Source organism: Haliotis rubra, unplaced genomic scaffold (genome assembly GCF_003918875.1).
Source record: "Haliotis rubra isolate DU_JTF1 unplaced genomic scaffold, ASM391887v1 Scf57, whole genome shotgun sequence".
NCBI lineage: Eukaryota > Metazoa > Mollusca > Gastropoda > Lepetellida > Haliotidae > Haliotis > Haliotis rubra.
The window spans coordinates 1,075,805-1,093,479 of record NW_025767268.1 but is presented as its reverse complement, the minus strand read 5'-3'; the positions used below and the strand labels follow the sequence as shown (position 1 = coordinate 1,093,479).

General features: G+C 39.2%; 2 protein-coding genes across 2 annotated transcripts; both read left to right on the top strand.

Moving 5' to 3' along the window:
* Positions 1-547: 547 nt before the first annotated feature.
* Positions 548-10,215, top strand: LOC124254281 (glutathione synthetase-like). Its single transcript, XM_046688195.1, has 11 exons — positions 548-744; positions 1,089-1,164; positions 1,259-1,398; positions 2,426-2,468; positions 4,074-4,147; positions 4,386-4,499; positions 4,929-4,998; positions 5,992-6,183; positions 6,757-6,838; positions 7,287-7,476; positions 10,080-10,215. The coding sequence occupies exons 1-11, from the start codon at positions 548-550 to the stop codon at positions 10,213-10,215; spliced, it is 1,314 nt and encodes a 437-aa protein (XP_046544151.1).
* A 3,878-nt stretch (positions 10,216-14,093) lies between these two features.
* Positions 14,094-14,639, top strand: LOC124254280. Its single transcript, XM_046688194.1, has one exon. The coding sequence runs from the start codon at positions 14,094-14,096 to the stop codon at positions 14,637-14,639; it is 546 nt and encodes a 181-aa protein (XP_046544150.1).
* The last annotated feature ends 3,036 nt before the right edge of the window (positions 14,640-17,675 follow it).

Genomic DNA, 17,675 nt, shown 5'->3' with positions numbered 1-17,675 from the left:
GAATACATATGAAGAGTACAGGAAGCTTCATCTCCTACTTTAATGAGGGCAACGGTGTCTGAAATGGTACCCGTGTAAGGCTGAAGAAAGCTGCTTGGCTCTCACAGCCTGTGAAATGTGTTGTCAAGTAGGGCTTTATCCAAGTGAGAATACGGACAACGGAGTTGGCCAGTTAAATGAAATGTCCTTCTCTTGGAGACCAAGTTTCTGCGGAAACCCCATAATTCTCCAGAACCTTCACATGTATTATGGAGCGGCATTAATATAAGCCATTTAGGCTTGTTTGCCAATCCTTTTCTTTTTTCCTGAATAGAATAAAATATGTTTAAACCATTCTCCAAAAAGTTCTTCATGAGTCCGTCAAACACTGGTCTCTGGTCACGTGTCTTTATTTCCAGCTGATCATATGGCATCTTGCACACAACTGATCATTAACATAATTTCTTTCAAGACATTCTGTGTTGTAGTTATCTTGTAGATCTAGCTTATATGTTTCCATTGATTTCAACATTCAAGTCTAAAACGACTACTTTATGAATATGGCAATATGACAGGAATCTGTATGCAGTCTGAACAGCGAGGACAAGATGGAACAATGCTGGCTCAGCATTTCCCCTTTACCCTGTTCCCCAGCGTGGTGCCCCGGACTTGCTTCCAGGAGGCCGTGGACTGCATGCTGGATTTCAACACACTCATCCATAAAGTAGCCCATGATCACAACTTCCTGGAAAATGCCCTTAAGAAGTAAGAACAAACTATCATTATTGGTTACAGTTTATTATCTTTCGTCACACCATAAATTGTACTAAACGACAGAAACTCAACTAGTCTATCCTAATGCGAGATGTCAGGCATATCTCCACAAAACCTTAAACTAATTTGTATCCAGCTGCATGTCCAGTCTGACCGCTGATTCTTAAATATACCTGTCAAAAAACCACAAAGGCTTAACTTAAACAATTGGACACTGAGCACTATATGTTAGCTTGGTAAACATTTGTAATATCCGTTCTGGTTAGTGTTTCATTCAGCACATCGCCGGCTTGTCGTTTCCATGTCGTATCTTGTGTCTCGATCCCTCATTTCAGTGTTTTGGAGGTTGATGAGTTTACACAGGGGTTATGGAAGATCTACACACAAGTCAGGGAGGAAGGGTACACTCAGGTTGGTATGCTCTTGAGTAGATTTCAGATATAAAACGTCTTCTACCTTCCTTCAACCTTTGAAGAAATCGAAAACCACTATTTCCTATTTTCAGCCCCTGTCATTGGGATTGTTCAGAAACGACTTCATGATCGATGTACAGGACCCTGACCATGTCCAGATTAAGCAGGTTGAGATCAACACAATAGCAGCAGGTGCAGGCAGCCTTGGATCATTGTTAGTTTACCTGCACAGGTAGGTCCTTGTCTGACGTACACCGTCTGAGGCTACCTCTGTAGATGCATCAGGGATATGTGAGACTGTGTGAGTTTAGTTTTACACCGCACTCAGCAATATTCCAGCTATATGGTGGCGGTCTGTAAATATTCGAGTCCGGACTAGACAATCCAGTGATCAACAGCATGAACATCGATGATACAATTATGTTAACGTAGGTTTTGCTTCAGGAATATACATATCCCTTTGAGAACATTGATATTTTGTATCTTCATAAGGGCTCGAAATTTGACAATTGAAGGTGGACTGTAGAAATAGCCTGGAATACATTGGGATCCGCATCGGTTATTCATCTTCAAGCAAGTTTAATACTTATATTGTCTATGTATCTATACCCTACTCGAATTCTTAAAAGCACATTTTCTGAATACATGACACGTTTTATGGATAACAACTTCTTTACACGACGTTTCTGAGCTAATTCTTGCTTCTTCAGCAGGTGAATACTGAGTCAGTACAAAGAGTAAATCTATATAGATTGAAACATGTTACACAATACAAGGAGGGATAATGTACAAAGATAACAATGTAATTACGAAGTCAATTAGATTGGATTAATGCACAAAGATAACAATGTATTCTAATGACAAAGTCATGAATGGGAGTGGGGTGTGTTGATGTACAAAGATAACAACTTAATAAGAAACCAACGATAACAACATGATAGGAAGCCAATTAGATAGGATTAATGTACAAAGATAACATTGTAAGGATGAAGCCAAGAGATTGTAGGACAATAGAGTACACACTTTCGAACAACGTGTCAAGTTATCTTTGTGTTGCCGCTGTGATACCCGTGGATCCACTATGTTATTGAAGCAGTGTAATACCCAAATCACTCCCTCATGTATCCGAAAGGGGCATTACTGATCAGTTCTGTGTATCTATACCTTTTCAAATGGACAAATATTATAAGCATATTTTCCAAGTGTGCTATTCATCCTAAACGTCTCACATTGGTGTTTACATGACTTTTGTGTTGCAGATTGACCCTTGATATGATAGGGAAGCATTACGACAAAGAGGAGGTGAGTGGGATGCACAGACAAGCCCGTCGAAAACGACTCTAATACGTTTACCTGGCCAGAGGATGCAGATCATTGCTTAAAATAAATTGACTTGCCTTTGCATGTGTTTGTGACCCGTCTTCATCATCATATCTGAATAAGCACATTGCTTATGGAACGTGTATGAGCAATGTTCTATTCAAATCACCCTAATATTTACCATATATATGTAATTCCTCAGAGTATAAGCGTTCACTTCCAGGTGGTACTAACTCTGTAGTTTAATTAGTTTATGAGCAAACTTTGGAAGAAACCAATTAGTGTGCTTCAATTAACAATTGTATTCTAAAGAAAGGTAACTATACAAATTGGTATACTTTACTACTGATGTATTTCAGTGAAAGTACAAATTCCAAGGTAATATGATATAAAAGCAGTTAGTATGGCAATAAAGACAGATGGTAATACTCACCTCACTGCAAAATGGTCAAGGCTGAGTATCCAAGGTAAAATGATCTCCACCCAATTGCTGTTTTCATCTCACTTAATATGGAGTGTGAGATGAGAGGTAAGTGTTAGCTGCCCTGGTATATCTAAGAGAAAAATATCTAAGAAAAAGATTTCCAACTTCCAGGATCAGACTATAGTGAAACGGCCATTAGGGTTGTAATACTCTGTTGTACACACTCTAATTAAGACAGGGTATTCCACTTGGAACGTTGGTATGCAATGAATATCATTGCTGCATAGCAAGTCTGTCAGTCTCTCTCTCTGTGTGTTTCTCTGTGTGTCTCTCTCTCGCTCTATCCGTGTGTGAGGTGAGGTGAGGTGAGGTGAAATTGGGTTTAACGTCGTGCTGGAGAATTTTCTCTCATATGACGACGTGCATGCGTGTGTATGTGCGGCTGCTTGTACTAGCCCAGACTGAAGCTGGTTTTCTAGTGCTAGCCCACTGAGATACCATGCCGCAGTGAAGCAGAAATACCCCACTCAGACACATTATACTGACTCCGAGCCGACCAGTTCTTGTTGTACCCATTAATGCCGAGCGCCAGACAGGGACCAACAAGTACCATATTTTAACGTCTTTTGGTATGACGCGATCGGGGATCGAACCCGCGACCTTCCGCTCTCCGGCTATCCGTGTGTGTGCATGAATGAATGATCTTATTTACTCCATTTGTTACGGAGAGTACAAGTAATATAAACATTACGAATGTTAACAGACGTGATATCAAACCATATCATATTAAAGAAAGTAAAAGAGACACGAAACGTCAATATGTTTGTTGTGATACAGCCACCCAACATGCATGAACTGATTTCTCTGGAGTAAATAATATAAAGTCCATGCATTCTACAATGTGTAATACCAAGAAGTAGTGTCAAAATCTCTATTTCAACTTCCACCCAATTTCCAGAAGTAAATATTGACAACATTTCACACTGAATTTCATTTCCAAATAATCAGAATAATAAGAATATATTTGAATTGTTTGATCCGCATTCCAAAAAATACAACTTCATGGATAACAACTTGTTCGTTGCACAGAGCGACGTTTTGGTGAAGATACTTACACCGTTATAACTTTCAGATGTATGAAGTAATGAAAGTATCTCCTCCAGGTTCAGGATAACGACGCTTCTCTGGGAGCAGCTTGGGGTTTACTGAAGGCGTGGGAGTTGTATGGACGGAAACAGTAAGTGCTCTAAATGTCGTATACTGGTGACATCATACACCTTTGTGAAAGTCTGGCATGAATCACAATACCATGAATGATGAGAGCTAACATACTCTCTTTTGAGGTACTTTATTGTCTCGAAAAAGTAGGCATAGCTTTCGAAAATGCTTCTAGCGCTTTAGTGTCTTCTATGTTAATTTTCCCAGGGCTGCCATACTCTTTGTTGTGCGTGACTCAGAACCAAACATATTTGATCAACGGATCCTGGAGTTCAAAGTCTCTCTCTCAACCCTGGGGTTCGGGTTCTACGTCGTACTTACCTGGACATCTACAACGGCGCCTCCTTGACAGAAGATAGGAGACTGGTGGTGTACGTGATCATAAAGTGCCTCCATCAGATACAGTCTCAGTAGCTCACCTTATCATTATCATAGACAAAGTTTAAGCATGTGAAAGAGTGTTATTTTCACTCATCGTCGCATTATCAATATGATTTTGTGCAGCAACTTGCCCAACGTAAGGCATCGGACACACCGTTACTGTAGCTCGCCTTCATTTAATCAAAATGCCTCATTGACATTTGTGTGAGATATTCACAGCAAGTTGAGATGAAAAATGAAACTTAAATTGATTTTTGTCAATATTCCAGGCTACGAATCCGTAAACGAAAATGTCTTAAAGATGATATAATAATACCCGAAAATGCCTACATATGTTACTATACTCTGCTGTGTGTACTCTCTACCTGTAATATAGTATTGATAGAGGCAATTGCAAAAGCATGTATTTCTTTCTCTAGTGACGGAGATGAAGTGGCAGTTGTGTATCTGCGTGCTGGTTATGCACCAAATGATTTTCCTACACACAAGGTAAGTATACGCGTACCTTCACACTATGTATATTTAAGTAGTGGATACGGGCCAGATATCCCCAGCCATCATATATACATGCCAGGCATTGTGTAAATATTTAAATATCTGCGTATATATTATACAGGGACCAAATGGGAGAGAACACATACATGTTTCAGATGGTGTGTATGCAAGTTGTGGTTTCGGACCAAACATCATGTTGTATGTCTCAGATAGTTTGGATCTAAGTAGTGTTTCTATTGCTATTTTATTTTGACCATCGGAATCAGGAATTAGGAAAAACGTTGTTCATTAATATGAAACATAACAAAAAAATGTCTCCTTCCCTGATTGAGTCACGTGGTACCTATGCTGAACAATCCTCCTCTCAACTCATTGTGTATGTCTCAGATATACTATTCACACTTTGCTAAGGATCAAATCATGGATTCAATAGAAAACTATGATGTGGGGACAAATTTGGGTTAAATATCTAAGCTTATTGTAAACATGGTTCCTAGGTTTCAGTATGTCATTGCTTCTTGTGGATCCCATACCTGCTGTTGACAGGTGTTGTGTACTTGTCAGTGACTCGTTCCATGATTTGCAAAATGATTGATTGGTGCCATGAAAACCATTCTTAAAGTTACTCATGTATGAAGTGGAAAATGTTAGAATAAAGTGGCTGTCTGCCTAAAGAGGGGTTAACATATTATTATTTATCCAGTTTTAAATGGATACAATTGCATTTTATAAATCTACGTTTAAGTAAAGTTGTGAATTGTTGTGATCCTTATCAAAGTGTGAGTAGTATAGTTCAGAAGTAGTGTTTCTATAGTTGTTTCATTTTCACTACACCCAGGTTTAATAATAAGGTAAAGGATGATGCTGATTTTAGCATTTCTTTTAGCAAAAGGAATAAAACATGATAAAGTCCATACCTTCTTGATTGAGACAGGTTTTACTGAATGACTCGTAAATCAGTGATTACCATACTGGCTACTGTTTTAGGAATGGGATGCAAGACTAAAACTTGAACGTTCAATGGCTATCAAATGTCCCTCCATCCAATATCATCTGGCTGGGTTAAAGAAAATCCAACAAGTAATATCCCAACCTGGGTCAGTGGAAAAGTTCATTAAAGACCCAGCTGCAGTGAAGAGAATCCGAGCTACATTTGTGAAGCAGTATAGTTTAGATCTGGTGAGTACTTTTACGTGATAAACGAGGGCAAATCGTGATACTCTGAGAAGCCAAGAGATACAACCAGCTTCACTTGAAATCAGTGTCACACAAGCAACTTCATCTGAAAACCGTCACACAAGAACATGTTGCTAAGAAACATGGATCGCGCACACATTGATATTTCACCACTCGCCTCTGCTCAGGGAAGTCACCATACATCACATTTTTATCATCTGTTGATAGTAAGACGCTATGAAGTCCAGTTGTGTAATGTCTATGGTGTCTCTTGGTATCAAACATACAGTGTGCGAAATAGCCACTGGCCCGCTATCCCGCGGCTGGTAAAAATCCAGTCGGTCAAGTAAATCTCCACAGTCACTTGCTCGACTGGCTAGTGAATTTTCATGGAGTCATTTGTTTTGATGGTAGTTTACCTTTTTCTAATCTTTTGCTTATTTCTACATTCAAATTTCGGGCTAGTGAATTATTTTGTGGGCAAGTACCTTTCAGGTAATGCGAGCCCGACTGACTAGGAAAATTTGGAAACTATTTCGCACACTGCAAACATAAATCATTATGTTTGGTGCCCAGGGTCCAGAGGGGGATAAGGGCGCGGAGTTGGGGAAGACTCACCCAGGCATGTACGTCCTCAAGCCTCAGAGAGAAGGGGGAGGTAAGTCTTCTGCCTCATATATTAGATTGTGCCTTAATGCTGTTTTATTCATATTGCGGAGGAGTCGTTTCACCAAAACAACTCTTTCACTGAATGTACACGTACATCTCTGATGGCTGATTGAATGTACACGTACATTTCTGATGGCTGATTGAATGTACACGTACATCTCTGATGGCTGATTGAATGTACACGTACATCTCTGATGGCTGATTGAATGTACACGTACAACTCTGATGGCTGATTGAATGTACACGTACATCTCTGATGGCTGATTGAATGTACACGTACATCTCTGATGGCTGAAAAGAAACCGAATAGATGTGCTGTGTGCAAAGAGACCCCACTTTGTCAGGTTGTACTCAGAAATCAGGCGAGAAAGCTATTACATTGATTAATTAGATTAATAACAGTCCATCATGTGTCTGTGTCTTCTTTCTCCTGTCAGGACACAACCTGTATGGAAACGACATCAGAGAATTCCTGGAGACACACCAGAATTCCACAGAGAGGAATGCCTACATCCTGATGGAGAGGATATTCCCAAAGGCACACAAGAACTATCTCGTCACACCTGGGAGACCTTCTGCCCTGTCTGATGTGACCAGTGAACTGGGGATATTTGGAGTGTACATTGGGTGGGTATAGTGCTTCGAATCATTGATACCTTTTCTGCTGAATTAACCAATGGGCGTATATTGCAACACATGTTAGACTTTGGACAACACAATCTTAGTAAAGTATAAATTGGATTACTTTTGGGGTTACGTCCTCTTGGGATTCGAACCCACACTATCGGAGTGAGGCACAAAGTCAGCAACCTAACCGTTTCAGCCCCCAAGGCTTCCTCAAAAGGTAGAAGTCCGATTCCTTTTAGAATGTAGTCAATTGTATCATATGCTATATTTGGGAGTACAGAAAACGACTAGAATTTGAACATGAAGAAAGTATAGTCCTGAATGTAACAAATGTTACTTCTGATCACTGACAGAATTGTCATACTCGGTTTTTCTGAATCCTTTTTGTCAGGGACACCTTTTCTGTTGGGTTTCACGATTACCTTTCCCTGTCCTATACAGTAGAATGTGGTCAAATATATCGTGTCTTCCATTTGGGAGAAAAAAGAACGCTTTACACTCATTTTCTTTCAGCGTACATTTTTGAGATCATGGAAATCGGAAGAAAAAAATGTATCTGAACACAATTTCTTCGATATGACAAAAACAAGTATTAGTTACTTGACCTGTGTACGCAATGACAGTATACAATGTCTAATGGTTTGTTAATACACGGCAGTTACTAGTTAATGTACGTGTACGTTTTCTAGTGTATTTTATATTACACAAAATAATTTAAGGTTAGATGAATGTAAAACTACTTGTTTTCATTGTTTGCTAAAATCCTTTAACCGTTATAATGACAACTGATGAAACTTCAAACAAGAATTTCCAAATAGAATTTCTTGTTCATCTAAAGTAACAATGAACGCCTCACACTGGCATTTCCACATTTAAAGACGTCAAGGAGTTATGCGACCTAGAAACATACTGATTTGTTCCATATTAGATATCAAATGTACCATTGTAAGGTAATGGATATGTAATACAACAACGTGAAATACTGTCAAACATAACGGCTGCAGTCTTTGCCATTTTAAGAGCACTGCAAATACAAATACATTTGTTAATCATCTTTGACAAACGCTTAGTAACAGACATCGGATTATATAGGCATTTATGATCATTTAAGCTAGTACAATCTAAATTGTATTCTACGTTACAGCAATCGTATGTTAAGATAATCTCAGTATGTTTTTCATTACCGAGCATGATTATTCATGATGCATTTCATTAGAATATCACATTACACACATTGACAGACGTTTAACAGTTTGACTTGTACACACATACAAGAATCATAATGTTGAAATTTCAGTACTTACGTACCGATGATTTTACCCGTCATAGCTTCAGATCATGAGCACCCCGCACATTGAAATCAGCATGAATGACGCAACATGTTTTCATGAGTCATCAAATTTGTTAGCGACGTACATACAATGTAGCCATATATGGAACTGTAACGTAAATACCGTCACGTAGAATACGTAACGTTAAATACGTCAGTCATTGTTATGAGCCACGCATGTTAAACAAATGACACAGTGCGAATATAGGAGACGGGAAAAGGAACTAGGTTGCATGCTCCTTACCAGATGATAACATAGATGTGCTCAGGCTATGTATAAGGTCTTAAAACGTCGTAACGTAAAATACACCCTTAACTATACTGTATATGATTGTATCTTCCAGACATGTTTATTGTTTAACAAATTATTACAACAAATGGATTTGATGTTCAATGCCTTCAATAAAGCATGAGCGATTACTTTCTTAATGTTACTGTATGTATTTTTTTCTCTTTTCATGTTGTTTTCTTTCCTTTGGACCATAACGTAAAATACCAAAGAGTTGGCGACAATGGAATTTCATTACAACTTGACTGATACCCCCAAATATAAGGTTAAATGACTACCCCACAGTTAAATTCAGCATGATATCTTCCATACAATGCATGAAAAGATAAGATGCATTATCAATAGTGTTAATTTTGATGCAACAAATATATACACCGTTGCTGGCAACATGCGACTTTTAACCAAAATGTGATTTTTTTCATATCGTAGGAATATATTCTTTATGTATTATGGAAGTGGTAATGGTAAATTAACAAAGAATCTTTATCTCCAAACTAACTTTTGTGAAGCAGTGCAATATTTTTGCACATAAATCATGCGACAACGCAATAGTGTAAATGGGTAGGTTGGCTACCCCACCGCCCTTTTTCGTGAAAGCCTAGCGTTAAGGGTTATTATTGGTTTTTCAGTGATCCATTCATACAATTTTTGTCATTATTTTGCGTTCATCACCTTATAGGGTCTCTGGCGGCACGGGATTGATAGTTCTGGTGTTCTTGGTTTGTAAGACTGAAAGTCTACGTCTCATACCAGATGGGGAATTTTGTTTATGTTTTATGGTTTTGTTTTGTGTCAGCAATATGTTTGATAATGAGCTGGAGTTGTGTGAATGATGGTATACTGATGTTGGCTCGCACATGGTTGTTGAATGGTGGTGGTTATGTTGTGCCTGAATGACTTCAGTATGAGTGATGATGCACGTGTGTTTTTGTGTGATGAAGTTCATGTTTAATCTGAAGTATCTGATGGTTTCTGTTTTGACAGATCCGCCACTGAAGAGAAGATCAACATGCAGTGTGGCCACATGCTAAGGACGAAGCTTCTTGAAACAGACGAAGGTGGACTCTGTACTGGGCATGCGTGTCTTGACTCACCATTCCTCGTGAACGACGAACTGTGAAAGTGCCAATCTATCCTGTAATGCCTTTGTAAATATGTGAATAAATATTTGCTTTTGGAATACATTGTTAATTTTATCACAATGCGTTTGTCGTTTTCACGTCAAGTTCTTTTACGATCAACTACTGCTTCAGTTCAAATTTGGGAATGAACAAAGTTGACCAAATATTCTGAAGGCATGCTTGCATTTATCTTACTATGCTTAACGAAAAACTCCAAAGATATATTTCTATCGAAATTGGTTGTTTGGGCACGAAGTTGCTTCTTTTATACTCAAAACACATGTTGAAAGGTGGTAACTGGTTTTTGCCGAGTATCCGCGTTTTACCCACCGAAGAGAGGCGACTTACTCAGTGTCAAGCATTAATGTAATAGAATAATGAAACACATCCTTTGGAAAGAAGACACATGCCCTGAGAAGAAAGGCATAAACATAAGGACAAAAGAATATTGGATTCAAGGTCAGAGGTGAGGCTGATCTGCGGGATGCCCTAATAAATAATAAATAATGCCCTAATAAATAATGGGCAACGATGTTGCCAGCCAATGATAATAGAGCAATCTCATTTCTGCTGAAGGAGTGAGTGAGTGAGTGCGTTTGGTTTTACGCCGCACTCAGCAATATTCCAGGTATATGGCGACGGTCTGTAAATAATCGAGTCTGGACCAGACAATCCAGTGATCAACAGCATTTGCATAGATTTACGCAATTGGGAACCGATGACATGTGTCAACCAAGTCAGTGAGCCTGACCACCCGATCCCGTTAGTCGCCTCTCACGACAAGCATGGGTTACCGAAGGCCAATATTCTAACCCGGACCTTCACGGGTTTCTGCTGAAGGAGACAATAATAAGGCAAAGTGCAAATATTCCTGTCCACCGAAAATCAGAAGGATAAAACAGATTCCGGTTGAAGAGCCGTCCTGGAATAATTTTGAATATTGCCGAAGTATTAATGATTGCAGACCACAACATCCAGGCCAAAATGCACCATCCCAACAAAACATGTCAGGGTTACCAGCTGCAATGTCCGGGTGACTCACGGATAACACAGACCCACATACACACACACACACACACACACACTTCTATCTCAAACAGTCTGTTGGAAATCCTTCCGATCAGCTTCTTTCTTGATGTATCCGTTACGTCAAATTAGCGTGCCCCTTGCAAGTGCATGTTGGACCAGATGTTAGTGTTCGAAGGAATCAATGATTAGGTCCAGGTCGAGTTGACTGGACATGACTGATCCAGGTTGTTTGAACCTAGGTGAAATAAGATGACCCTGGACTTAATGTGATTTTCCACGTTGAGAAGGAGATCCCCCCGCTTCATCCCTCCCCTGGCCAGCCACAGACAGGATGTCCACCCCTCCCTTGAAACAAACTCGCCAAGTAGCTTGATCCCACAAGCCAGACTGAAACATAATTGCACAACGCAGAAAAGTTTCGATTGAAGTCAAATTGACATTTGCGGCAACCGTATATATGACCTAAATAAATCTGATCCCTATCTACCAAATGTTTTAATAACTTGCTGACTCAATCAGTTCGTAGTGGCGGCATCTATTCTGAAACAGTGAGATGTATAATTATTGTTTGGTAGGCCACTGAAGGCTAAAGACTTATTTCTGACTGCCTGAAATTGATACTTTTTGCAGGAGACACAGATGATAGACTCACTGTATGAATCTAAAAGTCAATGGATGAACAAATGATGACGTAACACGAAGTAGACACATGGCATCATTAAATAAGATAACCGGAAGTGACATAAGCAAAGATAAAAGAGCCGGGAAGAACGAACTGAAAAGAGTAAGTGAGTGAGTTGAGTTTTACGCCGCGTTTTACGAGTTGAGTTTTACGCTGAGTTTCACTCAGCAATATTCCAGCTATATGGCGGCGGTCGAAATGAAATTAAGTGCAAATGGTTTAAATAAACGCATTGATTGTTAAGCACTAAATGTGACAGGTTTGAAATAGGCAATGAATATCCAAATAAAAGAAAACAGATATTGTTAGAAACACCCTGGGTAGAACGTGTTCCCAGCATCCAATTACTTGTCGTGAGATAAGGGTGAATTAGGCAAGTTGTTTGTGTTGGCGATGAACCATAACAGATGTCTATCTTGTCTAAAGCACCACGTCAATCCCAACTTCACCCAGACTGATTGTCGGATAAAATCGGTTCAGGCTCACACACATATTTTCAGGCTTTTCACACATATTTGACTTTACACGAACAGTTTTTCTGGACTAAGACTAAGAAAACTGCTTTTATAGGCTGAAGATACACAACGCAGCAAATCTGTGTCACAACGATTATATGCCTGTGATTAGATGTTATAAGTGAGACATTCAAGTAGGTATAAATAGATTAGATATAACCAACCGTCTGTTATATCTGAGTTGTCAGTCCAGATTTCAAGAGGTTATAAAGCAATGATATCACAGGAGCCACTGAAAAATGAGTCTCCACTGACCTGTGTTGGTTATATCATCAAATATTTGTCATAATATTCCGATGCTTAATATTACCTTTATCACATAATTATACAAAACTGTGATTTGCTCGTGGTTATGCTGTTTGCTAGTAGTTATGCTGTTTACTAGTAGTTATGCTGTTCGCTAGAAGTTATGCTGTTTGCTAGTGGTTATGCTGTTTGCTAGTAGTTATGCTGTTTGCTAGTAGTTATGCTGTTTGCTCGTGGTTATGCTGTTTGCCAGCGGTTATGTTGTTTGCTAGAAGTTATGCTGTTTGCTAGAAGTTATGCTGTTTGCTCGTGGTTATGCTGTTTGCTACTAGTTATGCTGTTTGCGAGTGGTTATGATGTTTGCTAGTAGTTATGCTGTTTGCTAGTGGTTAACCTGTTGGCTAGTGGTTAACCTGTTTGCTAGTGGTTATGCTGTTTGTTACTAGTTATGCTGTTTGCTAGTGGTTATGCTGTTTGCTAGTGGTTATTCTGTTTGCTAGTGGTTGTGCTGTTTGCTAGTGGTTAACCTGTTAGCTAGTGGTTAACCTGTTTGCTAGTGGTTATGCTGTTTGCTACTAGTTATGCTGTTTGCTACTAGTTATGCTGTTTGCTAGTGGTTATGCTGTTTGCTAGTGGTTATGCTGTTTGCTACTAGTTATGCTGTTTGCTACTAGTTATGCTGTTTGCTAGTGGTTATGCTGTTTGCTAGTGGTTATTCTGTTTGCTAGTGGTTGTGCTGTTTCCTAGTGGTTACGCTGTTTGCTTCTAGTTATGCTGTTTGCTAGTGGTTATGCTGTTTGCTACTACTTATGCTGTTTTCTAGTGGTTATACCACTCAGTTTAACAACAGAAATCTGAAATAGGCTTTACATTTAAGCATTCAATACAGTTGGTGTAAACGTATGAATTAACGTTTATAATAAACACATAATGTTGAATGTGTGTATGTTGCTTTACTTAATTATCGTTTTTTATTGAACAGATATTAATATAAATGTTAGTTTTAATAACTATGTCCCGTCATCCATGCACATGTCTTACAGCGTTCATTATGGCCAGTTATATGCTGTCGATTGTTGCAAATGTTTATAATATTTTTGTGCTTGAAAAAGACAGGTAAACCTTTCATTGCTTTGGAAGGGGTTATCACAGAACTTGTACAGCAGCTGGTATGTCTTACCAACAAAGTTTACAATATTGTAAACAAATCAAACAAGACAGGGGCCGTCTCCAAAGCAAAAGCGGGACGTAGAAGCATCCTTGACAACTTTGACAAGGGAGTGATCAGACGGGAAGTCTTCAAACTTTACGAGAGGAAAATTCCATCTACATGTAGGAATATCAGAGAGGAAATTAAAGACAGTATCAACGTCTCCAGAACCCTCTCATCGTTGCCCTCCATGAGATGGGGTTCAAGTACAAAGCCCGTGGTGATGGCATAGCTGTCTTCAGGGAGAAGCACTCTATTGTGTCGATAAGATCCTCTTACTTGAGAACTGTGGCAGAATACCGTGCCCTTGGCTTCCAGATAGTTTACCTGGATGAAACTTGGGTTACCTGGATGAAACTTGCATCAACAAGAACCATTCTACACTATATGTGGTTACCTACAGACCGACAGAGGGCCCCCATGGTACCATCCTGGAAGGGCAACCGAATGATTGTACTTCATGCAGGAAGCCGGGACAAAGGATTGATCGACGGTTGCGAGTTGGTCTTTGAGGCAAAGAAATCAAGTGGAGATTACCATCAGGAGATGAACGGAGAAGTCTTCATGGATTGGATGGAACATCAACTTCTGCCCACTGTCATAGTGATGGACAATGCCAGGTACCATAATGTGCGGATACCATGTAGCATCACACCCACAATGAGAAGCCTGAAGCAGACGATACAAGATTTCCTCACATCGTGTGGTGTTCACTACAGACCGACAGACCCAAAAATATAATTTCGTACTTTGAAGTTTACACAGATTCCCGAACGTTGGTTGGTTGAGAGAGCGGTCATGTGATCTAAATTTCAAGGTTCATTTCCCTTGAACCCTTCAAATCGTTCATACGTGTGTAAACATCGTTCATATGTGAACGTTTTCGAGCCGATCTGGGTCATGTGAACTTTTGCCGGAACTACTTTCCGGGTTTTCCCCAGGATACTCGCTGTCCAGCTTGACGTAAACAAAATGAATCATTTGCATTCACGCTTCTTTTAATTTATACATATCACTTACTTGTTTTTGCATGTAACAAAAAGCACCAACTGAGCACAGTTTTGCAAAAATCTGACCGACAACGCGTCCGACAACAAGTCCCAGCCAGTGCGACCTAATTTTCAAATTTCCGCTACGGTTTCAAGGAACCCCAATGATCTTGATGCATTTAGTGATGCTAATTTAGCGAGCGATCCTGTTTCAAGTCACCCCAAAGGGCAATGTCACTTCTTCACGACCAGACGGATTTCCAATTCCCGAGCATTGTTCGTTATCACAAGAGTTTAATCTCTCGCGGTTTGCGGGTTCTGCCCCGTGATCTGTTTAAAAACTGCTAATTAAATTTCACAATAAACAATCACAAATAAATAGAATACACCAACGAGATCTGCTTCCTATTCGCCACGCTGCACAACTTCGAAGTCGGTCAGTGTATTATTACGCGGTCAAACGAATCCGTCATAGTTTTATAGGTACAATGACAGTTTGTTAAAATGATATTGTTATTGATATTTGTTTCTGTTTGATAATTTTATTCATGTTATGCTTATTAAAGCAGTTTCAAAACTATTGACGAATTTGTTGTAATATTTTAAGGAATACCTAGAGATCTATTTCTTCAAGGGTTGGGATACATGCGTACAAAAATCGCCAAGTATACAAACATCGCTACAATACGGTCTTGAACAGAATGACATTACAACATTTAACAGGTATTAAAACACATCACTGTAAACAACGATCATGTAGAAGTGGGTTAAAAACGTATGTAAACACGAGTTTGAACAACGCTTTGACATCGTTCATTTTTCAGTACAAACACGCAAAGTGACATTCAATTCTTAAATAGCTGATGGAGAAGATCTGCATGAACAAGAATCCTATTCAGTACAGGCCGACAGGCTGGCTGCTCATCACGGTCACGTTGTGTTACGGTCATCCGTGAGACATTGTGAACTGAACCCAATCGAATTTATCTGGGCAAACTGTAAAGGGTTCGTTGCGAGGAACAACACTACCTTCAAGCTCTCGCAAGTGAAGGTGTTGATCCATGCATCGTTTGGCAGGATAAGTGTGGCAGCCCGCAGAGGACCACGTCCTTGACATTTAACGCCAATACTGTCAACGTGACGGAGTGGACATCAGTGTTGTAACACCTGTTGCGATCCCAGTGCATAAGGACACGGATTCAGACACAGATTCGGATTTTAAAAGTGTTCTAATGGTCTTCAGTCTGTTATATTTGAATAAAATGTGTACTTTCATTAAGTTTATGTGTCGTTCAAGCAGTTGGTTTTATACACATCTGACCATCATAAATTTACTTTGATTAATTGATTATTTTCATACAGTGATTCCTGAGCAAACAGACAACAAAACAAAACGTTATCATTGCTCAACCGATTCTATTTCGACATAGCCAGGCCCCGATTTCTCGAAACAAACTTAAGTTCTAACTCAAATTTCAAACTGAGTTTGACAATTTGAAACAGCTGAATTTTTAACTCAGCTGCATTTTTTTAATAAAAAAGCCCAAAATACTTAAGTATTCTATTCACCAAGCTCAAGTTGTCTACTATGTTTGAGCTTAATATCGATTTCAGTTCATTCGCGGAAATGCATTTTCTCAAATTTGAGCAAAAATTTGAACTTAAGTCAAAACTCAGACTTAAGTTTGTTTCGAGAAATCGGGGCCAGATCTACTCGCTGACAATATATCTGTTTTAAAGAAGTTATACCAGTGACTTAGTTTAGTCTTTGGCCAATGTTCACAGCTGGATTAAATTGACAAAATTGCATATGATATATCCATATTTGCAATGATATACTGTAGACATACAAAACATTTATTAAAACGCTGCACGTTGCTACAATCAAAAGATAAAATAACACAACGATGGGATTCTTTCTAATGCACAGTAATCCGTGTGTTTCTTTCAAAACACACACACACACACACACACACACACACACACACACACACACACACACACACACACACACACACACACACACACACACATCCTTTACTCAACCAATACGTACACTATACGTACACATATTCAACATTATGAAGACAAAAGTCTACTCAGATGACCCTCACCCGAGCGTGTGCTCAGGTATCAATTTCACCTGTCGATACCGTGCATGCTGATGACATAACGCAGGCAGTTAATGTTTGTTTCAAATAACGTTCCAATACCCCTTATTTTGTCTAGGTTTTTGATGTTTTCATCTGTAAAAACACATTTTAGGACATGTCTCAAAATTTATTATCTCGGTCTACATTAGGTAGATGTTGCTTACAGTGATGTTGTTATTTCAGTAACTCTCATATCTCTTAATTTTGAATAAAGTAAAAAAGCGTTTTTCTAGCATTTCGACAGTACTTTAGTAGCAAACATCATAACCACTATCAAACAGCATAACTACTACCAAACAGCATAACCACCAGCAAACAGCATAACCATTAGTGAGATTGGGGACTACAATTGATCGCGTTCGGGGCACATTGAAACATCCTATAATGAACCACTGTGACTGTCGAATGATCTATCCACTCACTGTGCATGTGTGTGTGCGTGCGTGCGTGCGTGCGTGCGTGCGTGCGTGCGTGCGTGCGCGTCACGGCCTTTCAGTTTGACTCTCAGTCATATCTGTCTCTACTTAACGCTGCAGATAAGTCAACAACCACCTTGTAACACATATGAATAACCTTGTAAACAGCCTAGTGCAACTATATCTTGCTATTTTTCTAATGATATTTTTGTGATTATA

Excerpts from the sequence above, each read along its gene's own strand:
- LOC124254281 (XM_046688195.1), top strand. The coding sequence starts at position 548 with ATGACAGGAATCTGTATGCAGTCTGAACAGCGAGGACAAGATGGAACA. Across the intron at positions 745-1,088 it reads CTGGAAAATGCCCTTAAGAA|TGTTTTGGAGGTTGATGAGT; the intron begins GTAAGAACAAAC and ends CCCTCATTTCAG. Across the intron at positions 2,469-4,073 it reads AGCATTACGACAAAGAGGAG|GTTCAGGATAACGACGCTTC; the intron begins GTGAGTGGGATG and ends TATCTCCTCCAG.
- LOC124254280 (XM_046688194.1), top strand. The coding sequence starts at position 14,094 with ATGGGGTTCAAGTACAAAGCCCGTGGTGATGGCATAGCTGTCTTCAGG.